The sequence below is a fragment of the Ranitomeya variabilis genome, chromosome 6 (genome assembly GCF_051348905.1).
Source record: "Ranitomeya variabilis isolate aRanVar5 chromosome 6, aRanVar5.hap1, whole genome shotgun sequence".
Taxonomy (NCBI): Eukaryota; Metazoa; Chordata; class Amphibia; order Anura; family Dendrobatidae; genus Ranitomeya; species Ranitomeya variabilis.
This window is the reverse complement of record NC_135237.1, coordinates 316,439,408-316,462,359: the sequence shown is the minus strand read 5'-3', so window position 1 is coordinate 316,462,359 and position 22,952 is coordinate 316,439,408. Positions and strand designations below refer to the sequence as shown.

The window sequence follows — 22,952 nt, the reverse complement described above, 5'->3', positions numbered from 1 at the left end:
GGATGCTGGCCTTCAGGGCAGAGTGGCAAAGAAAAAGCCATATCTGAGACTGGCTAATAAAAGAAAAAGATTAATATGGGCAAAAGACCACATACAGTGGACAGAGGAAGATTGGAAAAAAGTGTTATGGACAGACGAATCCAAGTTTGAGGTGTTTGGATCACACAGAAGGATATTTGTGAGACACAGAACTGAAAAGATACTGGAAGAGTGCCTGATGCCATCTGTCAAGCATGGTGGACGTAATGTGATGGTCTGTGGTTACTTTGGTGCTGGTAAAGTGTGAGATTTGTGGTTATAGAATGTTTCGCCCCCAGCAGTTCGCCCCCAGCAGTTTGCCCCCAGCAGTTCGCTCCCGGGTATATTTCGCCCCCGCACATTTTGTCCCCAAATGCTGGGGATGAAATGTGTGGGGGCAAAATGTCCCCGGGGGCGAAACATCCAAATCCTGAGATTTGTACAAGGTAAAAGGGATATTGAATAACGAAGGCTATCACTCCATATTGCAACGCCATGCCAAATCCTGTGGACAGCACTTGATTGGAGTCAATTTCATCCTACAACAGGACAATGACCCAAAGCACACCTCCCAATTATTCAAGAACTATTTAGGGAAGAAGCATGTAGCTGGTATTATATCTGTAATGGAGTGGCCAGCGCAGTCACCAGATCTCAACCCCATTGAGCTGTTGTGGGAGCAGCTTGACCGAATGGTACGCAAAAAGTGCCCAAGTCAATCCAACTTGTGGGAGGGGCTTCTGGAAGCATGGGGTGAAATTTCTCCAGATTACCTCAGCAAATTAACTGCTAGAATGCCAAAGGTCTGCAATGCTGGGATTGCTGGAAAGGGAGCATTCTTAGACGAAAGCAAAGTTTGAAGAAGAAAATTATTATTTCAAATAAAAATCTTTTTTTCTATCCTTGTCAATGTCTGGACTAGATTTTCAATTCATTTGGCAACTCATTTGATTAATAAAAGTATGAGTTTTCATGGAAAACACAAAATTGTCTGGGTGACCCTAAACTTTTTAACGGTAGTGTATGTGTGAGTGTATTTGTATGTTTGGTATTTTTTGTTACCTCTGTTCGCGTTACCTTGTTAGTTTGGTTGTTGCACTATGGTACACTACTAGTCCCTTCTTCCCTGGGTGGGGGAAGAGCACAGACTGAGGGTGGTTTCAGGAGCTAAGGCAAGCTACGTATATATTTCCAAAAATATCACTGGGTATTTGCATGTGTTATGTGTATGTATATATTTCATATATGATTGTGTGCATGTGTGTAATGTATATAAATTTGAATGTATGATGTATTAGCTGAGCATATTTTATTATATTGTGCTTAACATGAATATGAATGTAAATATGTATGTATACAAGCCTGAGGTGGGGAAGACGGTAGGGTACAAAGAAAAGTTCTGCACATGAACAATTCACTATCCATGTCTGCCCATGCTTGTAAGATAGTTTATTTTTTTTCTGCGAGAGCGCTAATATTGATACTTTTTCCATAGAGCATTGATTATAACCCATACTTAGCTGGTCTCTTTAAAGAGACCCAGTGTTTCCACTATATTTTTGGTTACAAAAAGCCCGTGTCTAACTAAGGTTGGATTTATGCTTCTGGAGGATTACTAACAAATAACTCCAAGTTCAGTTTTCCAGGTAAGGCATTGGTGTTTAAAAATACTATGCACAAATTTAAAGTTCAACATTTACATTAATTTTGTAGAAATTGTGACCAAGGTGTATAACGGGCATATTATTATAGTCAACAACTTTAAGCTTTTGGTATGGTGGCTGCGAACAAAGAAATAAAACTCCTGCAAGAAACTACTGTATTCTATGATGGACTCATATAGCAGATGGATCACAAAAGCTATAATTGGATCCATTTGGATGATGTTCAGGTGGCTTACTGGAAAAAGTAGTGGAGTAATACTGAGCTTTTTTTTCCCCTGATAAAACTGATGAATTTTGAGATGTAGCCTTCTAACCAAGGCTCTGATGAAAGTGTGAACCTAGCTTAAATATGGACTCATTTGTTACCCATGAATGTAAACAAGAATGTTCTCATTCTCTGACAGCAAAAATCTTTAAATAGGGAGCAATTGAAAAGCAAATAATACTATAAAGCGGTAAAATATACTTTTTTCAATGTTATATAAATCCCAAGAACTTCTTCCATGTAAACAATGGGCATGGACAGCGATTCTATGTCACCAAACTATCACTGCTGCTCAGGAGCAGACAGAAGAGGGCCCCCTGTGCAAAAACAGTAAACTGACCCTTTACAATGCAATAATGTGTTTGTGACAGAAATTCCTTGCTGCCTTTGAAGTGGAAGTGGGCGTCTTGTGTCCAGGTTGCACCAATGGTATTTTGTCCCCTGCTCCTGCCCTTACATGAGGTTCACAGCTGAACAAGTGAGGAGCCTTGAGACTCTGCCTCTACTGTAATGTCAGAAGCATGGGAAGTGTCTGGATTTTCATGGAACTACACTGTGTGCAGAATTATTATGCAAGCTGTATTTTGATCACATGATACTTTTTATACATGTTGTCCTACTCCAAGCTGTTGAGGCTTGAGAGCCAACTACCAATTAAGTAAATCAGATGATGTGCATCTCTGTAATGAGGAGGGGTGTTGTCTAATGACATCAAAACCCTATACAAGGTGTTCTTAATTATTAGGCAACTTCCTTTCCTTTGGCAAAATGGGTCAGAAGAGAGATTTGACGGGCTCTGAAAAGTCCAAAATTGTGAGATGTCTTGCAGAGGGATGCAGCAGTCTTGAAATTGCCAAACTTTTGAAGCGTGATCACCAAACAATCAAGCGTTTCATGGCAAATAGCCAACAGGGTCGCAAGAAGCGTGTTGGGCAAAAAAGGCGCAAAATAACTGCCCATGAACTGAGGAAAATCAAGCGTGAAGCTGCCAAGATGCCATTTGCCACCAGTTTTGCCATATTTCAGAGCTGCAACGTTACTGGAGTAACAAAAAGCACAAGGTGCGCGATACTCAGGGACATGGCCAAGGTAAGGAAGGCTGAAAAACGACCACCTTTGAAAAAGAAACATAAGATAAAACGTCAAGACTGGGCCAAGAAATATCTTAAGACTGACTTTTCAAAGATTTTATGGACTGATGAAATGAGAGTGACTCTTCATGGGCCAGATGGATGGGCCAGAGGCTGGATCAGTAAAGGGCAGAGAGCTCCACTCCTACTCAGACGCCAGCAAGGTGGAGGTGGGGGTACTGGTATGGGCTGGTATCAAAGATGAACTTGTTGGACCTTTTCAGGTTGAGGATGGAGTGAAGCTCAACTCCCAGACCTACTGCCAGTTTCTGGAAGACAACTTCTTCAAGCAGTGGTACAGGAAGAAGTCGGTATCGTTCAAGAAAAACATGATTTTCATGCAGGACAATGCTCCCTCACATGCCTCCAACTAATCCACAGCGTGGCTGGCCAGTAAAGGTCTCAAAGAAGAAAAAATAATGACATGGCCCCCTTTTTCACCTGATCTGAACCCCATAGAGAACCTGTGGTCCCTCATAAAATGTGAGACCTACAGGGAGGGAAAACAGTACACCTCTCGGACCAGTGTCTGGGAGGCTGTGGTGGCTGCTGCATGCAATGTTGGTGGTAAACAGATCAAGCAACTGACAGAATCTATGGATGGAAGGCTGATGAGTGTCATCATAAAGAAAGGTGGCTATATTGGTCACTAATTTTTGGGGGTTTTGTTTTTGCATGTCAGAAATGTTTATTTCTAAATTTTGTGCAGTGATATTGGTTTACCTGGTGAAAATAAACAAGTGAGATGGGAATATATTTGGTTTTTAGTAATAGTTACCTGCACAAACAGATATCCCCCTAAGATAGCCAAATCTAAAAAAAAAAAACACTCCAACTTCCAAAAATATAAAGCTTTGATATTTATGAGTCTTTTGGGTTGATTGAGAACTAATCCTCTAAAATACAACTTGCCTAATAATTCTACACACAGTGTATGTATGAGAGACAACAGGTAAAAGAAAAAATACTCAAGATCATCTACGTTATTTTTTAATAATAGTAACATTTGCTGGAGTGTTTCATTAATATAACAATGTCAGTAAAAACTTGTACTTGATGATGAGATGCCTCTTAAGTTGGTTGAATGATGGATCATTATCATTAAATGAATTGCTGACTGTTCTGGATGTGTCCGTGCTTATATCATGATGGTGAGCTGCATGACTAAATATTCTAATTATCCATTACCTGAAGGACAGATCCTCAATAGTTGGTAGGGTTGACACTGAATAACATATAATTCATACTGTTTCTGGTTACATATGAAAGTTCTGCATGTTTCTATGAAAGTGAGAGTTACCTTTTTGACTGTGATAACTCCAACTTGGTATGTTGGGTCAGTTGTAACATCAAACATATCAGGACCATCTCCGTCTATAATGGTGTATTTCATTTCTGCATTCACTCCTTCATCTAAATCCATTGCCAGAACTCTACCAACAGTGGAGTTCACAGGAGATGACTCTAAAACATTCATTTGGTAGTGTTCTGAGAGAGATAAGAGACAAATATAAGTGAAGAGGAAAGAGAATGGAGAAAGGTAGAAGGGAGAATAAAAAAAAGCGAAAAGAGAAGTAAAAAAAGAATAAACATGAGGAGGGAGAAAGAGAGGGGAAGAACTCAAGACACAAAAAAGATGATCAGATTTGGAAGCGAAAGAAAAGAAGATAGATGAGAGAATGGAAGAAGAGTGAAAAGGACAAATAGTAAAAAGAAACATTACAATTGAAACAGAGAGAGAAACAAGAGTTAGGAAAGAGGAGTAAGAGGTAAAAGTGAAGTGAAAATGAATGAGTAGGGAATGACAAGACAGCAGAAGAAGAGAGAAAGAGAATGGGAGAGCAGGGAAAAAGAATAGAGAGGGAAAAAAAGAGTCAGTGGAAGAGAGGAAAAAGATGAAAAAGAAAGAAAGAAAAAAAGAAAGAAAGAAAGAAGGTGAGCAGGTGAAAAAAATAAGACAGCATATTACAAGTGATTCTAGAAGAAACACAAATTAGGTCATTCGTCTATACATTTGTATTGATTACTTCCCCTGCAACATTGCTTGATTGCTATGCTAACGCCAGGTAAATCCCTTACATATCATTAAAGTTCACAATATGAAATCAGCTCTGGAGGACAAGTACACTAGCAAGGGTCAGCATGGCATGTCTGGTCAATAGCTGTAAGGTTTGAGAAAGGAAATATATAGTAATTATGTGACAAAAGGGCCTGTTAGGTTATATTTTTTTGAAAATAGGAAATTCTGGTGATCCTGGACCCTCATTTCCAGCACTAGCATTATCATGCATTGCATACTGTGTAATGATTTGTTTAGCTTGCTGTAGGGTTCACCCATAGCTTACAACTGATTGCTGAGGGTCCCAGTTGTGAAATATTCTATGATCAGCCTATTTTAGGAAATTCAGAAAATTGCATGTTCTTTTTTGCTTAAATTTTGTGAATTTTATTATTTATCAGTTTGTATTTTTGATTATCAATTTTAGTTTTGAACTACTACAGTGCTGACAATCAATTCAAAAGATAATAAACCTAAAGCCTTAATATTTAAAAAGAGTAAGGGCGCAGTCAGATGGCTGTTTAACACGGATGACGATCGCATTGTAGTGCATAGACTGCCAGTGGCTCTTCTGACCTGAATTTCATAGCTGCAAAGAAATACAAATAAGCAATAATGAAAATGTTTGTGGTGAATGCAACCACAGCCAGCTCACCGATCAGAGGCAGGTGCTCGGAACTTCGTCCAGGACCAAGACGAGAAGTAATGCAGCAACAAAGGAAAGGCGTTCCAGCATTATGCATTGATTAAGATCTGACCTGATCGAAACGCGTCGCATATCTCCTGTACCTAAGCATTTGCATGTATGCAAGGAATTATGAAGTTGAAAGATTTTTAAGGTATCAATAAAGAGACATTGTTTTATGGAGCTGGAACGCCTTTCCTTTGTTGCTGTAAAGAAATACATACTATCACGCTCAGGTCAGGAGAGCCATTAGCAAGTCCATGCACTACGATGCAATCGTCGTCCGTGATACACTGTCATCTGACTGTGCCCTAAAAGTGAGGTTTTGTCTTTCTTAGGAGAATATCTATGTGTGCATAATTTTTGGGCAACAATTAGATTTATTATACAACTAAATGAAAATTATTCATTTTCCCATCTCATTTTTAAATTTTCATCTGTTAATGTAAGAATAATAGCCAAGCAACTGAAAATGTCCAAAAAGACATTTCCAACAATTCGAAAAATATCAGTGATCAATATAGCCAGCCGTCTTTTTAATAACCAGCGTAATCCTTCTATCCATGGAGTCTGTCAGTTTTTTAATCTGTTGAAGATCATCTTTTTGGGAAGCACCAACCAGAGCCTCTCAGAACCTGTCCTGAGAGCTTTACTATTTTTCTTCTCCATAAATCTCCCGTTTAAGAAGGGCCCACAAGTTCTGAGACTGAGTCAAAGTGAAGGTCTGTGCCCGTTACTGATCCAGCCAAGGGCCCATTCATACGGTCTGGCAAGAGTCACTCATCTTATCAGTTCATTAAACCTTTGAAAAATCTCTCTTCAGATATTTCTTGACTTTTCCACTTCTGTGTCTTGATAAGTGGGGGTTGGATTTCAGCCTCCCATACCGTGGCCATGGGTTCCTGGTTGCTTCACCTATAACTCTTCTCAAATCTTTGGCAGTTAATGTGTATCTCTTTTTCTTTCCATATTTTTTGTGACCCTTTTGACTATTTACAACAACACTAATGGTTCTGTGATCAGGCTCCATAATCTTAGCAATTTCAAGAGTTCTGTATCCGTCTGTAAGACCTCTAACAATTTTTGACTTTACTGAGTTAAATTTGTTCTTCATCTGCTATCTGAGACCATATGGAAAAGTAAGCTTTTGTGATCTAATAAAGTTGTGCGGTGCTCTGTGGCAACCATTGCATAGTAGGGACTCCTCTAAAAGAGGCCAATGTAAAGTCGCAGATGGGATTATTCAGTTTGATAATCTTTTAATTATCATTTAGTTATTTTATTTATTACTTTATTTTATGTGTTTATTTTGATTAAGGCTACTTTCACACTGGCGTTAACTGCATTACGTCGCAATGCGTCGTTTTGCCGAAAAAACGCATCCTGCAAAAGTGCTTGCAGGATGCGTTTTTTCTGCATTGACTAACATTAGCGACGCATTTGCGACGCAATGACACACGTCGCAACCATCGTGCGACGGTTGCGCCGTGCTGTGGCGGACGGACCGTCGGGAGCAAAAAACGTTACATGTAACGTTTTTTGCTCCCGACGGTCCGCTTTTTCCGACCGCGCATGCACGGCCGGAACTCCGCCCCCACCTCCCCGCACTTCCCCGCACCTCACAATGGGGCAGCGGATGCGCTGGAAAAATGCATCCGCTGCACCCATTGTGCGGCGGAGACAACGCTAGCGTCGGGGACCTCAGCCCGACGCACCGCGATGGGCCGAGCCCGACGCTAGTGTGAAAGTAGCCTAACAGGAATAGACCAGCACAAAAATGTGGATGTCCTTTTGTACAATTAGGACGTAAGGACAAACCATCTTTTTTACATATTGTACTAGGATGTCCCCATTTGCATTGGAGACGTTCAAAGGCAATTTGGAGCCTTGGTCATATCTGTGTTTCCTTGCCTACCCAACATACCAAACAGAACTTGGTGATCCAAACTGAAATTGAATGGTCTTCATCAGCTGTCACCAGTTTTTTTTGGGACGTGAATTCTGCAATTGGTCATGGATTCCCTTTATAACAAGACACTTAAGGGAGCACAGCCCTGTATTGTTCATTTTGTACAAACTGATATTTGATAAGTAAAGTTTTGTAAAGTTTTTAGTCCAGTAACTTATGAACTTGCTCTCATCAATAAGTTAGAATGAAAAATGTTGCAAATTGTCTCTTCAGAGAGGAAGAGGACTAGAACTCTAGTGCCACCTATAGGAAGTAGCAATCCTAACAGTCAATGTCGACTCTTTAACGAGCCTTGTCACATGACTTAGGATAATGGCCAAACCAGAATCTCAATTTGCAGACACTGTGTTTCGGGGTACTGCCCCTCGTCAGTGCAAAGTGGAGATCTGGTTTGGCTGTGTCAGACGTGTTTGACCGGGATCCAAGTATCGTTTCTCATTGCGGAGAGTGACATGATAAGCATGTCGAGGTGAGGAGACTTAAAGCCGCAATGCTCCTCTGGGAAATATGCAAATTGTCTCTTCAGAGAGGAAGAGGAGAAATGAAAAATGTTGGAATTTTTTTTATAAACTTCAGATTTCAAGGCTTCAGAAAATAAATGAAGTATAAAACACTATTGTAATGTTTCTACTCAGTACTGAAGTCTAATATCAGAGTGTTAACTTGGCAATTAAAGAGTAACTATAAAGCATATATATATTTTTTAATATTATCCACCAGCCATGGCAAAATAATGAATTTTTGTAATAGATTTCCTTACTTTTTTTCTTTCTTCTGTCTCAATATCCCTTCAAATGCAGTTCAGCAAGAATCAATGAACTATATTCAAACAGCCTGTGCATGGAAATGTTCCTCTCTTAGTACAAGTATGTGGAGCAGTAAGGCTCAGAAAGGGAAAGTTTTATACACAGAATGAGTAGTTTTTTGATTGCTGAGCAGCAGGTAAAAGGAGCTTCTAAAGAGGCATCAACCGGGCACCGAACCAGTACTTCAGCACAGAGAGAAGGAAGTAAAATAACGTAATGAGGCATATCATAACCTTGCAATGTCTGGAGAAAGATTATAGTTCCAAGTTAGAAACAAGCTGTACTGAATAAACTATAAACTGCTACTGATGTACTTACTTTGAGGAAATCTGGGTGGATTGTCATTCACATCACTGAGAGTGATATTAACAGTGGTCGTTCCAGCTAAGCCCCCCATCTGTCCACCCATGTCTTTGGCCTGGATAAGCACTTCATAATATTCTCTTGCTTCTCGGTCCATGTTTGTTAAAGCTGTTCTAATTATTCCTGAAGGAGAAAAAATGCAGCATGAGTTTAGGCAATATATTATACAGAAAAGTTAATTTATCTGTTTAATGAAAGAGTGCATTTTTACAATGGACAAAGACAGGAAAAAAAAATGTTGATATTGTAGAAATGTCCTGCGGAAATTCTATTGATATCCTTCCATATGGCAGTAAGTATTTCATTTAGATTGGCAGAGGTAATTGTCCAGATGCTAAAATTACCCAATCAATGTAATTTCTGTACTATATCCAATTAAACAACTTACAGTGCTGTGTACTAAAGTACGGCTATAGAGTCATAAAGACATTTCACATCATTTTGAAAATAATTATCAGTTCTGTAATGACAGGCTGCGCACAGATTAGTTTCATGTCCACAAATCTTTAGACTTTCCAGTTGTGTGAGTAACAGGTAATTCTTTGCTGAAAATAACTGATATTTGAACCTGCTATACCAGATTCTGCCAATAGGTGGCAGCAATGCTTCTTGAAAGAACTGTGGATGAACATTGGCCATATAATTAGTGCATGACTGAATTGCTTGATTTACACTAAAGCTACTGAGATGCGTTTGCTCTTTCTGAATAGACTATCATGAGCCTGACCTCTTCATAGGATATTTCCCCAAAGATCGAGACTTTTTGGAATCTCTACTTTCGTTTTGTATAAGAACATGAAACTAGTTTCTGCGTTGACATCCTGGACTGTGGAGAATTTCAATTAGATTGCTCCCCACTATGATAAAAGGAGAATGTCTGAGAGCGCAAACCCATTCGTCTGAAAAATAGTGATAGTACAAGCACAAATGCTATTGTATAATTAAAAATGGTCACAAATAAAATATTGCACTTACTATAGGTGGGATAGTCATACTTTCTAAAATATGAATACGTCTGACAATACATCCTAGGATCCTTAGATTAAAATAAAATGCAAGTTTTAGACCAGATCTACAGGTCATGCTTTGTGATACATGCAATGCAAAAGCAGTGACCCCTAACAATAGGGGTGTAGGTGTTGGTGAATGGCGGTGGGGGGGTATTTTCCTTCTCACATCAAAACAGGCAGTCACTATGAACTGGGTGTGAAGAACATCTCTGCATAGTTCTGTGTACACATTCAGTATAGAGATGATATATAGAGACTTTAGATAAAATGAACCCCCACAGTCTGGGCACAACAGTGGGGAGTGCTGATTTCCAGCTGCACCATAATACAAGATCTGTATGATCAATGCTGCTTGATGGCTAGTGGCTGCTTGTTACAGGCTGTGAGTAACAGTTCTTCAACTTAAAGAAGCACTAACATGATGACTTGTAGTGGATAAATCTGTGTAAATGTATATATAATTCAGTATTAGGTGCATTAATATACTTACCAATCGCTGTCTTCCCTGGATTCCAGCACCGCTCTTCTGGTCCTCTTCTTACTCATGCGACTACTATTCTGACTTGTTGGATTACACTGGGGTCTATGTGTGAGCTGGAAGTTGCTTTTACAATGTAAGACTATGAAGTAGCCTTCTGACTGTCCATAGATTTACATTGTAAAAACTTCTGGCTTCTGTTGAGTTGAAATTGAAGTCATGACCCAGAAGAGGACTGGAGTGGTAGTGGAAACTGACAATCAGTAAGAATATTGCCGCACTTACACTACACTACATACACATTTACACAAGTTTAGTCAATAAAAGGTTTAATTTGAGTGCTTCTTTAAATCTACTATCATGGACAATCAAGGTCCTAGCCACTCCTTTCAGCAGATCTCAGAAACAGAGTAGTTTTTATTCATTCACCCTTACACAGGAATCTGCATTATTTCTCAGAGTAGTTGCTGGCAGGTGGATAGAGTTGAGTATGTAATGTAAATGCGCTTGGTCAGAGCCAGGTATAGAGAAAAAAATCACAGACAAAATGTTGTCATTGATAGCCAAGTATATGAGGTCAGGGTTACAACAGGAAAAGAGGGAAGTCAGGCTGACTGAAGGCATTGTGGGTGTCCATTTCTGGCCGTCAATGGGACAACTCCTGTCCTACTCCTTAGTAGACCTAGCATGAAGAGGAAGCACAACGTCCCTGCTTACTGCATACTGTTCAGTGTATGGCTGTACACTGTAATCGTATATGTGTAAAGGAGTAGAAGCCGTCTGACAACCCCTCTGATGACTTTTTGTCATACAATTTAATGACATGCTATAATTACGTGTGTTTATCTGTGTGGGCTGAAGCAGGTGATTGTTGGGGACTACAGGGTTTATTGCTGGCCAGTCCAGATTGTGGGAGAAGATATAACAAAGCTAGGGAGGAAGGCAATTCCTAATTCTGGTAGTAGGATATTTTTTAATGAAGAAAATAAGTCATATTGTCAAACCCCCATACTGGGTGTATGTGTGTTTAAGAAGAGACTTGGAAAGCAGGTAGGAAGCCAGCAACTGAATTTGATCCAGTCGCAGAAGCATCTAAGACAGCAAGCAATTTGGGGAGACTTTGTGTGAGAAGTAAAGTCTGGATTAGAGTTGAGCGACTTTTACTTTTTTCGGATTGAGCCAGGTTTAGCGAAACCCGACTTTGTCAAAAGTCGGGTCGGGTGAAATCAGCCGATTATTGCGAAAAGTCGGGGGCCGACTGAAACACGAAACCCAATGCAAGTCAATGGGGAATCAAAGTCGGCAGTGAGTGGAGGACAGGAAAACACCTACAGTGCCCATTTTAATGCCAAAAACATCAATTCTTATTACTTAAGCTTGTCACTCTTAATTTACTTTATAATAATAGTGGAGGAATTGGAGAAGTCAGTAAGAGGAGGCCAAAAGCAAGACATTTTTCAGGCAAACTACGTGTCAGCAGGGGAAGGTGGGGCAAAATAATTTGAAATCCATGATTGGTTCATTTTAATGAAGGTTAGATCATCACGATGACGCTGGCTCAACACCTCCAGCCTTAAGGCCTTAGGTGCTATTGTGCTTTTGCCACTACCACCAGATGCACCACCACCATCAGTACCAGCTGGCAACCACCGCCCATGGGCTCTTCCACCAGACTTCCTCACTTTTTGGAAAATCTAACCAAAATAACAACCGTTATATGGTACTGTAAAACAAGGTAGAAGGTGTATATAAACTTGTTGAGAATTTAAATCTCCCTTTTTTTTGGGAGACTGAACCAAAACTCAGGCCCTGTGCATAAAACAACACAATGTAAGTGGCAGAAAGTGGCTGGCTGATATACGACAAACTAACAGGACTGAAGTATATCCACTTTTTGAGAATTTGAATCTCACTTTTTTGGGGGGAGACTGAACCAAAACTCAGGCCCTGTGCATAAAACAACACAATGTAAGTGGCAGAAAGTGGCTGGAAGATGTATGAAAAAATACAAGGACTGTAGTACAATTTCAATCTCCCTACAATGATCTCAGGACAAGTATGGCGGCAATAAAAAGGACTGCTGCACACAAAAGTGTGGACAAATAAACAAGATAACTGTGCAGAAAGGAGCAACAGGATTTTTGCTTTAAAAAAAGCAGTTGGTTTGCACAGCGGCGTACAAACAGCAATGCAGCTATCAGGGAGCCTTATAAGGCAGCCTAATAAGCTACAGAGCTGATGCACAAAGATATAGCCTCCACTGTCCCTGCAAAAAGTGGTGTTGGACAGTGGAAATCACTACAGCACAAGCAATTTGGGGGTTAATCTTCCCTCCCTAACTATGTCCCTTCTTCTGATGAAGCTGCAGCAATCTCTCCCTATGCTAAGATCGGCAGAAGTAAGATGGCGGTCAGCGTGTACGCCCCTTTATAGCCCCTGTGACGCCGCAGAAAGCAAGCCAATTACTGTCATGCCCTTCTCTAAGATGGTGGGGACCGAGACCTATGTCACCACGCTGCCCACACTCTGCGTCCTCCTTCATTGGCTGAAAAATGGCGCTGAAAGCGTCATATGAAACGCAACTTTTGCGCGCAGATTGGCGACCTCATGGCCGATCCCACACTAGGATCGGGTCGGGTTTCATGAAACCCGACTTTGCCGAAAGTCAGCGATTTTTGAATTTTTCCGATCCGTTTCGCTCAACCCTAGTCTGGATAGCTTAGATTTCAGGAGCACAGCGGGAAGTCTAGGAGACAACTATGTGTTGTGGATAGCATTGAGATAACAACAGGCGAAGTGTGACTTGGGGTGACATGTAAGCCAGTCCTGAGAGTATCAGTGAATAAATACTGGGCTTGCCAGGCTGGGGCACCTGTACTTAAGGAGAGAGAGTTGAGAAGAGGAAAGATTGTTCAGGAGATGTGGCGATACACCTCGACCCATGTTAACCCTTACAAATTGAAGATGGAGTCCCCCATCTAAGTATGCTGCTTCGATGTAATGTTGTTCACAAGTTATGGGCCGACTTGTGTAACTGTAAAGCTTGAACCTCTATTGTGCAGAACATGATTGAAAACTTCGATTCCTGCTACCTAATGTATATATGTTCTTCATTCAGTAAAGAACGGTTTATTTTGGCATCCAAGAGTTTCTTATGAGGTCAGAGGGTCCTGGTCTACTATGTCATCTAGCAGTTTGTGGTCTGAAAGTAAAAACAAGCAGAGGAACATCACACACACACCTATGGACCCATGTATTTAGTGTTTAGGGCCTCTGAATCACATCGCGACCAGATAGATCACTGACATATGATTCCTCTGGAGGAGGTGCAAGTAGGCAGAATTTTATTTTTTAATCTTCAGTGTCTATGTTATAGATTTAGATCTTTTGGATATAAAAAAAGAGAAAAAATCAGCAGCATAGACTGTAAAAAATAAATAAAAAAATAATGCTCACCTTACTGCTGACCTGTCACTGCTACAGCCCGCCATCTGGTCCTCTACACCTCTTCTCTTGGCTTCTCTCCATCACACACATCCTCTTTGACCTGCTGCAGCTTCCAGGAGGACCAGATTGCAGGTTGTGGGGTTGGCGGCACAGGTGAACGATAAGGTGAGTATTATTTTTTTTTTAACCTTTTGCCAGCCCTCTACGGTTAAGCAAAATGGTGGCAACCGTTGGCTGCTATTTTGCTGAATTTGCATTGCGCAAATCATAAAAAAATCCATATTCTGTAGAATATGAATTCTTGTGAACTTCGAGGAGAATTCAATTCCACTCAAATAAATTCACACATCGTTAGTGAACATGTTTCCCGGGTCAGACAATCAGGTGTGAATTTTCATGTTCAGTTCTGTTGCATTCCCTATAGGTGTCTGGCAGCTGCTTCCGCCAGTCCTTTTCCACCTGTAAAAAGATTAATATGCACATTTGGCCAAGTCTACCATGCATGTTAATGTACGACTTGATGGTGTTAATTGCTGGCCAAAGATCTTTTAGTCGGTAATTATCTTATGTTTCTGGCAGAAAAATAAATCAGACTTTACTTAAGGGTCAGTACACACTCAATGAAGTACCTAAGCAATAAGTTAGTCATGTTCCAAAAATGATTGAAATCATGTAAGCCTGGTTGGCCAGGCTGGTTAATTAGGCAAGCTTTTAGCTCCATCACAATAATGTTCTGGAGAGGAAGCATAGTTTCCATGGTACCTGAGAACAGATGTTTCTGGCTCTGTATGTATACAAACCATAAGTGATACATGATGATACAGAAGAGAGGTCTGCGTTCATAAAGGATTTTCGCTGCATTTAGCCAAAGACACAAATATGTGCTCCATCTTCAATCTCACATGTCCTAAAACAACCCACCTCTCCACACGATTCATTCACCATACTAACAACGTGCAGCCGTGGAGAGGTGCTGCTCCAAAAGCTAGAGTCAAGGGCAACACAGTAGGGAGACGTCTCCTGAGATTTGTAAAACGCAATTGAAAATCAAACAATTTATGCCTATGAAATAAGAATGCCTCCTCCATTCCGACTAAATGGCATGACTGAAGCTTCCTTTACACTGGAATGATCTTGGAAACGTTCATGTCAAAGCAAGCAGATTTTATGAAATAAGTGTCAGACTCATGCAAGGACATAATCTTTAGCTTAGAACTGAGCAACAGAAGCATTTATATCTGGGAATCCAATGTCAATCAATTTACATGCTGTTGAGATAAGATGTAAAAGCAGCAAAACAAGCAGGTGGATATTTGATTGAATTTTTTTTCCCTGGATTTTGAAATTGATTAGTTATTGTGAGGATAGGACATCAATGCAACAATATAGAAGAACAAGTCAAGAATAGCTTTATTTTTAATTAGTTGGTTACAGTGTCTCTTAAAGAGAATATGTCGGCAGGTTTTTGCTATGCAATCTGAGAGCAGTATGATGTAGGGGCAGAGACCCTGATTCTAGCGATGTATCGCTTAGGCTACGTTCACACTAGCGTTGTGCGCCGCTGCGTCGGCGACGCAACGCACAACGCACGCAAAAACGCGTCAAAACGCACGCAAAAACGCTGCGTTTTGCGACGCATGCGTCGGTTTTTTGCCGAAAATCGGACGCAAGAAAAATGCAACTTGTTGCGTTTTCTTGGTCCGACGCTTGCGTCAAAAAAGACGCATGTGTCGCACAACGCAACAAAAAAAACGCATGCGTCCCCCATGTTAAGTATAGGGGCGCATGACGCATGCGTCGCCGCTGCGTCGCCGACGCAAACCCGACGCACATTAGCTTAACGCTAATGTGAACGTAGCCTTAGTTTACTGGATGCAGTCAATGAGATAGAATCACAGTTTTCTCTGGGCAGATCTAGGAAAGCTCAGCTGTTGAGCCTCATTTAACCCGCCTACACCACTGGTTAGCTAGGTTGTATGTACATTGTATAGTGACTGGAAGCAGATAATCTGTGGTGGGGCATAGTTACAATAAAATGCACTCGGGAAGCTTATTGTTTAGTGATAATCTCCTCCTGATAAATCACTAAATATATTGGAACAGCAAAATACAGTTCGGTAAGTGACACATCACTGGAATCAGGGTCTCTGCCACTACATCATGGTGCTGTCAGACTACATAGAAAAAACCTGGTGACAAATTCCTTTAAGAGGGTGTTCTGTCTACCTTTGTTCAAATTGTTGCTACTTGGGGGATTGTGTGTAATCATCATGTTGCCTCATCAAACATGTCCCCCAGCTGAAGTTTGTTTAAAAAAAAAAAAAAAAAGTACTTTGCTTACCCTCCCAAGTCCAGTGCTGAGTCACTTCCACTGCTCTTCGTGTTTGATATTGTCTGCAGTGCTGACATAATGTCAAAAGTGCTGCAGTCAGTATCAAAGCTAAGCAGCTCTGAGTGGCTTGTGCTATCAACTTTGGCAGAGTCGCTGACCTCAGTAATTGGCTGTAGTGCTGTCAACGTGATGTCAGCACTGCCTGCAATAACAAACACAAAGAGCAGTGGCTGAGACTCTAAACTGTATCCAGGAGACAAGGGGGTTTCTATAACCTGAAAAACCCTTTGTTTATGATAGTGTAGCAACTCACTGGAAATATAAAAAAACTGCAAATGACCCTGCCGGTTCCTGTACAGACTTTAGATCATAACCAACAGTCCCAGATAGTCCTAACCACAAACTGGAAGTGACAGCTTGCGCCTAAACTGTTTGAAAGGTTGTCAGGAGCTTTATGTTCCTCCTAAAGAACTGGATGGCAGGGCAGAGTGTAAAATACCTACAGAAGTGAAAGTATGCTGAAAAAAGATCCCAGAGTGAGTAAAGTAAACCACAAAATACAAAATACAGCATAAAGTATGTACTGTTAGATTATATGCTGCCTACTTTCTAAAAAAGAAACTGAAGGTAAGTGCAAAGTAAAGAACAGAAACATCAAGGAGATAAACCCTAGCACCCCAGCTGGAATTTCACTGACTGGCTTTAAGCTATAGCAGAATGGCTAAACCGCAACAAAGTATCACTAGTAGGAAATGCCAGCAGGGGTACAGACAAATGAAAACACCTGGGCTATGTTAAACAGACTGCAGCCAGAATAACAGAACCTAAACACACACAGAGATAAGTTGTGTCTGCTGTGGCTTGAATCCAAGAGCATGACATCGTAGCCCTTGATGATTACAAACATTTCCCCAATGGTCAATAACCTGAAAAATGTGTGTATACACAACAACTATGACCTTGCACTTGCAACACTTGCCTGCTGGCAACCACTTCAGCAGCTACTCCTTTATTTTACCACAATCCCTATGCCACTCCCAATATAACACAGAACAGTCTTGATTTTGCCACACTAAGTCACCTCTATTGACAGTAATTCACTGCTTATCTGACAATATGACATTTTCTTGGGCTTTCTCACTTGTGGCTCATAGACATCAGCACACAGACTCCCTCGGTTGTGGCTATTTCCTCGTTCTTTGTGGCTGCTAATACTCACTTATTATAACTCAAAGGAATAAGCCACCCTGTTCAAATCTGTGAGGGATATCCTCATCCATAGAAAAAAGGATCTAATAAAGCTATGTTGAATTAAAAAAGTATGGCTTTTAAAACATAGAGTTGAAAAAGCAAACAAACAAAAAATCCCACTGCATCATTAAGTACCAAACTAGGCAGCGTCCTTAAGGAGTTTAGCAATGTCAAATAATTTGTAATGTATTTACCTAGTTAACATATTAGAAGATACCATCTTACAACACTAATTGTCCCACAGAGAATTATTTACATATCTTGTTGATATGGGAGAATAACCAGGGAAGCCTGAATTGTAAGTTTTTCTTTGACTTTTACGCTAAACTTTACAACTTTTTTTTTTTAAATCATTAATATTTTATTTGTAATTCATCGTATAGCTTCATGATCTGCTATTAGGAAAACGTATGTCCATAAACAATGTGCAGAGATGTAATTTGAAATTCACCAACACCAATACAAAATCTTTAAAGGGAACCTGTGACCTGAATTTGGCGGGACCGGTTTTGGGTCACATGGGCGGGCTTTTCGGGTGTTTGATTCACCCTTTCCTTACCCGCTGGCTGCATGCTGGCTGCAATATTGGATTGAAGTTCATTCTCTGTCCTCCGGAGTACACGCCTGCGCAAGGCAATCTTGCCTTGCGCTGGCGTGTACTCCGGAGGACAGAGAATGAACTTCATTCCAATATTGCGGCCAGCATGCAGCCAGCGGGTAAGGAAAGGGTGAATCAAACACCCGAAAACCCCACCCATGTGACCCAAAACCGGTCCCGCCAAATTCAGGTGACAGGTTCCCTTTAATATTCCCCATTATCTGCCATGTGCCATTCATGATTCTAGTGTTTACTTATGTGGAAGGGGAGTTTTGGTCCCCAGATGCTGGGGTGCACGCTCTATCTCTGCTCCTCTCATGAAAGTATGTCCAAAAATGTATTTTTTTAACAATGAACCATTATCCTATTTTATTGCAGGTTCCTCAGGATAACTTTTTATGCTTTCCCTCAAGGTTTTACAGCTGCAGCTTTTCAGAGAAGTGCACTCAGGGATTTGATATACTTATGTCAGTTTTTAGCTAATGATTATGAGACAGATTATTTATAGAATTAAAGCAGAGACTTATAAATGGATTGTAAGAGGGAAGCGGGACTCTAATTACAGGGATGAGGCTGCCAGTAGCATGCAATGCCAGGAAAGTCATTAGAGTAGAGAAGGAGCGAAAAACAATAGTGAAGAACTGAGCAAATGATATGGAAGTCTTTGATGATAATGGGAGAAGAGCTATTATGTGAGGAGTGTGATCTGCACCATATTGTTGTGTTTTGTGTAGTGAAGAGGAACATACACTAGATGAGATAGAGATCATAATATGTTAGAATGAAATCACGATCTGAAGGACGTCGTACTTAAAAAATAAGTAGGAAGAATAACAATATCCTTTATAGACATAAGAAAGAAATGAACAAACCTGGAATGAGATGTACTCCCAGCAATAATGTTATTTTCTAATCCTTTATCAGTGTGTATTTAGTGCCATGTGTTGATATTTAAATACTAACGGATTCCTAGCTGCTCTGGCTTCCGGTAGTTCTATTCCTCTTCAGAACCATTCAATTTAACTGGCGTCTTATGTGATTTCTCAATGTGAGTCAACAAGGCTCGTACAAGACTCTCACAGGTTTACATTTAGGCTGGGGTCACATCAGTGTATACCATCCGATGTGAGAGCATTGGATGCAATATACTAAAGACACTCGGCTCCAGCTCTGCTTCGAGCATTAGCCAAGTGTCACGGTGCTGCACTCTGGTCACCGCCGGAGCCCACCTCAAAGAGGGGTTAATAAGTACAGTAGATGGGAAGGTGCACTTTAATGTTTGGCCATGCCAAAAGTGCTTTGAACATATCCGAGCACGCAGAAATCACTCTGTTAGCACCAGAATATAACAACTTATCCGTGCGCGGTCACTCATCACTAAATGAAAACTATCTTAAATGGTGCTTTATGGCAACTTTAAATCTATATATATAATTGTCTAAGGGTTTATTTGTCTGTCTGTCCTGGAAATCCCGCGTCTCTGATTGGCCGAGGCCACCAGGCCTTGACCAATCAGCGACGGGCACAGTCTCTGATTGGTCGAGGCCAGCCGGCCTTGACCAATCAGCGACGGGCATTGTCCTCCACTGCTGTCAAGTGCCGCCATTGTGTTGTCTAAGGGTCTAATTGTCTGTCTGTCTCGGAAATCCCGCCTTGCTGATTGGTCGAGGCCAGCCGGCCTCGACCAATCAGCGACGGGCACAGTCTGCCGTGAATTCTGGAATCATCATTGTCCTCCACTGCTGTCAAGTGCCGCCATTGTGTAGGGTGTGTGCCTGCGTCTCCCTGTATGGGCGGCATCTCCCTGTGTTTCTATCTTAGAATGGGTCGTAAACAAAAATATGCCCATGAGGATGACAGAAAAGCAGCAGCAGCAGCAGCAAGAAAATGACAACATCGGGAACAGGAGACACCACAACAAACTGCTGCCAGACAAGCCCAGGATGTGGAATCTCACAGACAACGTCACCAACAGGAGACACCACAACAAACTGCTGCTAGACAAGCCCAGGATGCGGAATCTCACAGACACTGTCGCCAACCGGAGACACCACAACAAACTGTTGTACGACAGGAACAACATGATCGCCAAATTCATAAAAAACGAATGCTCTACCAACCAGCGTACGTTGTATATTGCGCAGCCCACGTAGTATATTGCGCAGCCCACATAGTATATTGTCCAGCCCACATAGTATATTGCGCAGCCCACGTTGTATATTGCCCATCCCACATTGTATATTGCCCAGCCCACGTTGTATATTGCGCAGCCCACATTGTATATTGCGCAGCCCATGTTGTATATTGCACAGCCCACGTAGTATATTGTGCAGGCCACGTAGTATATTGCCCAGCCACGTACTATATTGCGCAGCCCACATAGTATATTGCCCAGCCACGTAGTATATTGCCCAGCCACATAGTATATTGCCCAGTGATGTAGTATATTGCCCAGTCACGTAGTATATTGCGCAGCCACATACTATATTGCGCAGCCCACATAGTATATTGCCCAGCCACATAGTATATTGCCCAGTGACGTAGTATATTGCCCAAACAAGGAAGAAAAAGACTAGACCAATAACGGTATGCACACCCATAAAATATACAAAATATCAAAAACTTTTATTACACCTCAAAAGGACAAGTACACAGTAAAACCATTTAAAAAGGCCTGGATACAGAACCATAGGCCGCCACCCCTGAATACATGTTACAAAAAAATGATAATAACACACATGGATAAAGTGCTAAATATTAAATATATACAATGTCTCTTGTTTATGCAGATAGTATTTCAAATCACAGAATAATACATGCCACAACCAATGAACATACACTGACCAGTAATCAATTTGCTGAGATTCTATAGACAGAACATATCAGTATAGAGTTTTAAATGAGCATGCTCACTGTCCTGTTCAATATAGATAGAATAAAGGCATGAAGTGTTAAATGAGCATGCTCTTTACCCAGTGTATTGATAGCATGAATAAGACTATCTGAGCATGGGCATAGACCATACGCCCAAGACCTTAATCAGGCACATCCCAATCACCCCCTATTAATTGAAACACGCAGAGAGAGATCTATCACAAGTCTGGCACAATAGCCTGCATGGAATTGAATGAAAAAAGGGAGAAAAGGGAGAAAGGAATGTGCCAAAAGATACAGCACCAATGCTAAGTAATGGTATACCATGAAGCAGGATGCCTGGAAAAAGCAGGAGACAAGCTCAGGGGTGAGGCGAGAGCCCCACGCGTATCGCTGCAAGCGCAGCTTCGTCAGGGGAAGTGAAGGAAGTACGCCTCCTCTGAGGTTAATATACAAGTATTCATAATGAATAAAATACAAACTGGTGTGTAGCCCTGGAGCATCGCGTCAGTGGAAGCCACCGCATGTGTGCCATTGTGACGGTGCTGATGCACATGCAAAATGGCAACACTGGGGGAGAAGTACACACATGCGCAGAGTCATTACAACATGGTAGGCGGCATTTACTGAAGGGCAGAGCCTGAGTGCCGGTCAATGCATACAGACAGGAGACCCTATATGTTACAAATGCATCCGGGCGCAACAAATAAACGAAATATTATATTAGAAAAAGCAGTGATGCTATATTAGCACTATGAGTAAGGCCCATACAAGCGCATACTCAGAAGGATGACACCAACGGAGGAATCAGTCACAGAGGGGCAGCCATCATAGCAGACCCAAAAGTACCCATATCCAGCAGAAAGATTAGGATGCCGTTCGGGGTAGAGTAAAGACTCCTAGAGCCCCAGAGGTATCAAACCAGATAAGGTGGAATAAACCACTACTATGTTGATAACCGAATATCCACGGAAAAGCGTGTTGTGATAATATCTCCAGATGGACTGTCAGGTCAATGGATAGTGATAGCCAAAAAAGTATATGCACAACCATTTTATCTATATAAATAGGGCTATAGTGGAGCACCCATAGAACGGGTGTCCGACCTTGTATACAGCCACAAAAACTCGCATCATGGTGCAGATACATAGCTCGCTACATAGCCCATAACAAGGAGTACAATTATTAGTATACATCCACATAACTTGATAGCAATGGGATCCATAAATATTTTAGTTCCTGGTCGGTAAGTAACACGCGCCAAATCCTATGGGTCAGTTCATGTGAGTACTTAGGTTGAACAGAATCGTGTTACACTTCACAATGGCCAAATCCATATGTTACAACAAGTCCAGACAGATCCCCGTCGATATATGTATCCAACTCCTCTCAATCCTGCAGCCCAAATAGTGAAGAAAAAATAAAACAAAAAATGGAAGGAAAAATAAATAAATAAAAAAAAATAAAAAAAATAATAATAATACATATACATATATATATATATATATATATATATACACATATATACACACATATATACATACAGTACATACACACATATATATATATATATATATATATATACATATATACACATACACACACACATACATACATATACACAATAAAAAGTAAAAATAAAAAATGAAAAATAGTCATAGAGCATGTGGGCCTCCATCACTGCATCGCCAATGGCCCAGTCTGTAATTCAAAGAATATGGGCACATAATTGTAGTGTTGCTGGTATCCGCACGTTATGTGCAATCTTCATGACGATAGGAACACAAAGCTCCTCATAGTGAGGCCGTGTTCCTCCATATTCAGGTCCAAGTTCCATATAATAATGTCCAATCCCAGACTGATGAGGCTACCCAACACAATGAACAAGATGACACTCTCGCCTCACCCCTGAGCTTGTCTCCTGCTTTTTCCAAGCATCCTGCTTCATGGTATACCATTACTTAGCATTGGTGCTGTATCTTTTGGCACATTCCTTTCTCCCT

The 22,952-nt window shown here is 41.0% G+C and overlaps 1 protein-coding gene across 2 annotated transcripts in view; it reads right to left on the bottom strand.

Moving 5' to 3' along the window:
• CDH20 (cadherin 20) overlaps positions 1-22,952 on the bottom strand; it is an 818,630-nt gene that overhangs the window by 94,343 nt on the left and 701,335 nt on the right. For both annotated transcript variants that reach the window (XM_077269730.1, XM_077269731.1), the window contains 2 exons: positions 8,915-9,082; positions 4,378-4,565 (listed from right to left, as the gene is read on the bottom strand). In XM_077269730.1, coding sequence (XP_077125845.1) covers positions 4,378-4,565; positions 8,915-9,082 — 356 coding nt within the window. The remainder of the gene's footprint in view (positions 1-4,377; positions 4,566-8,914; positions 9,083-22,952) is intronic.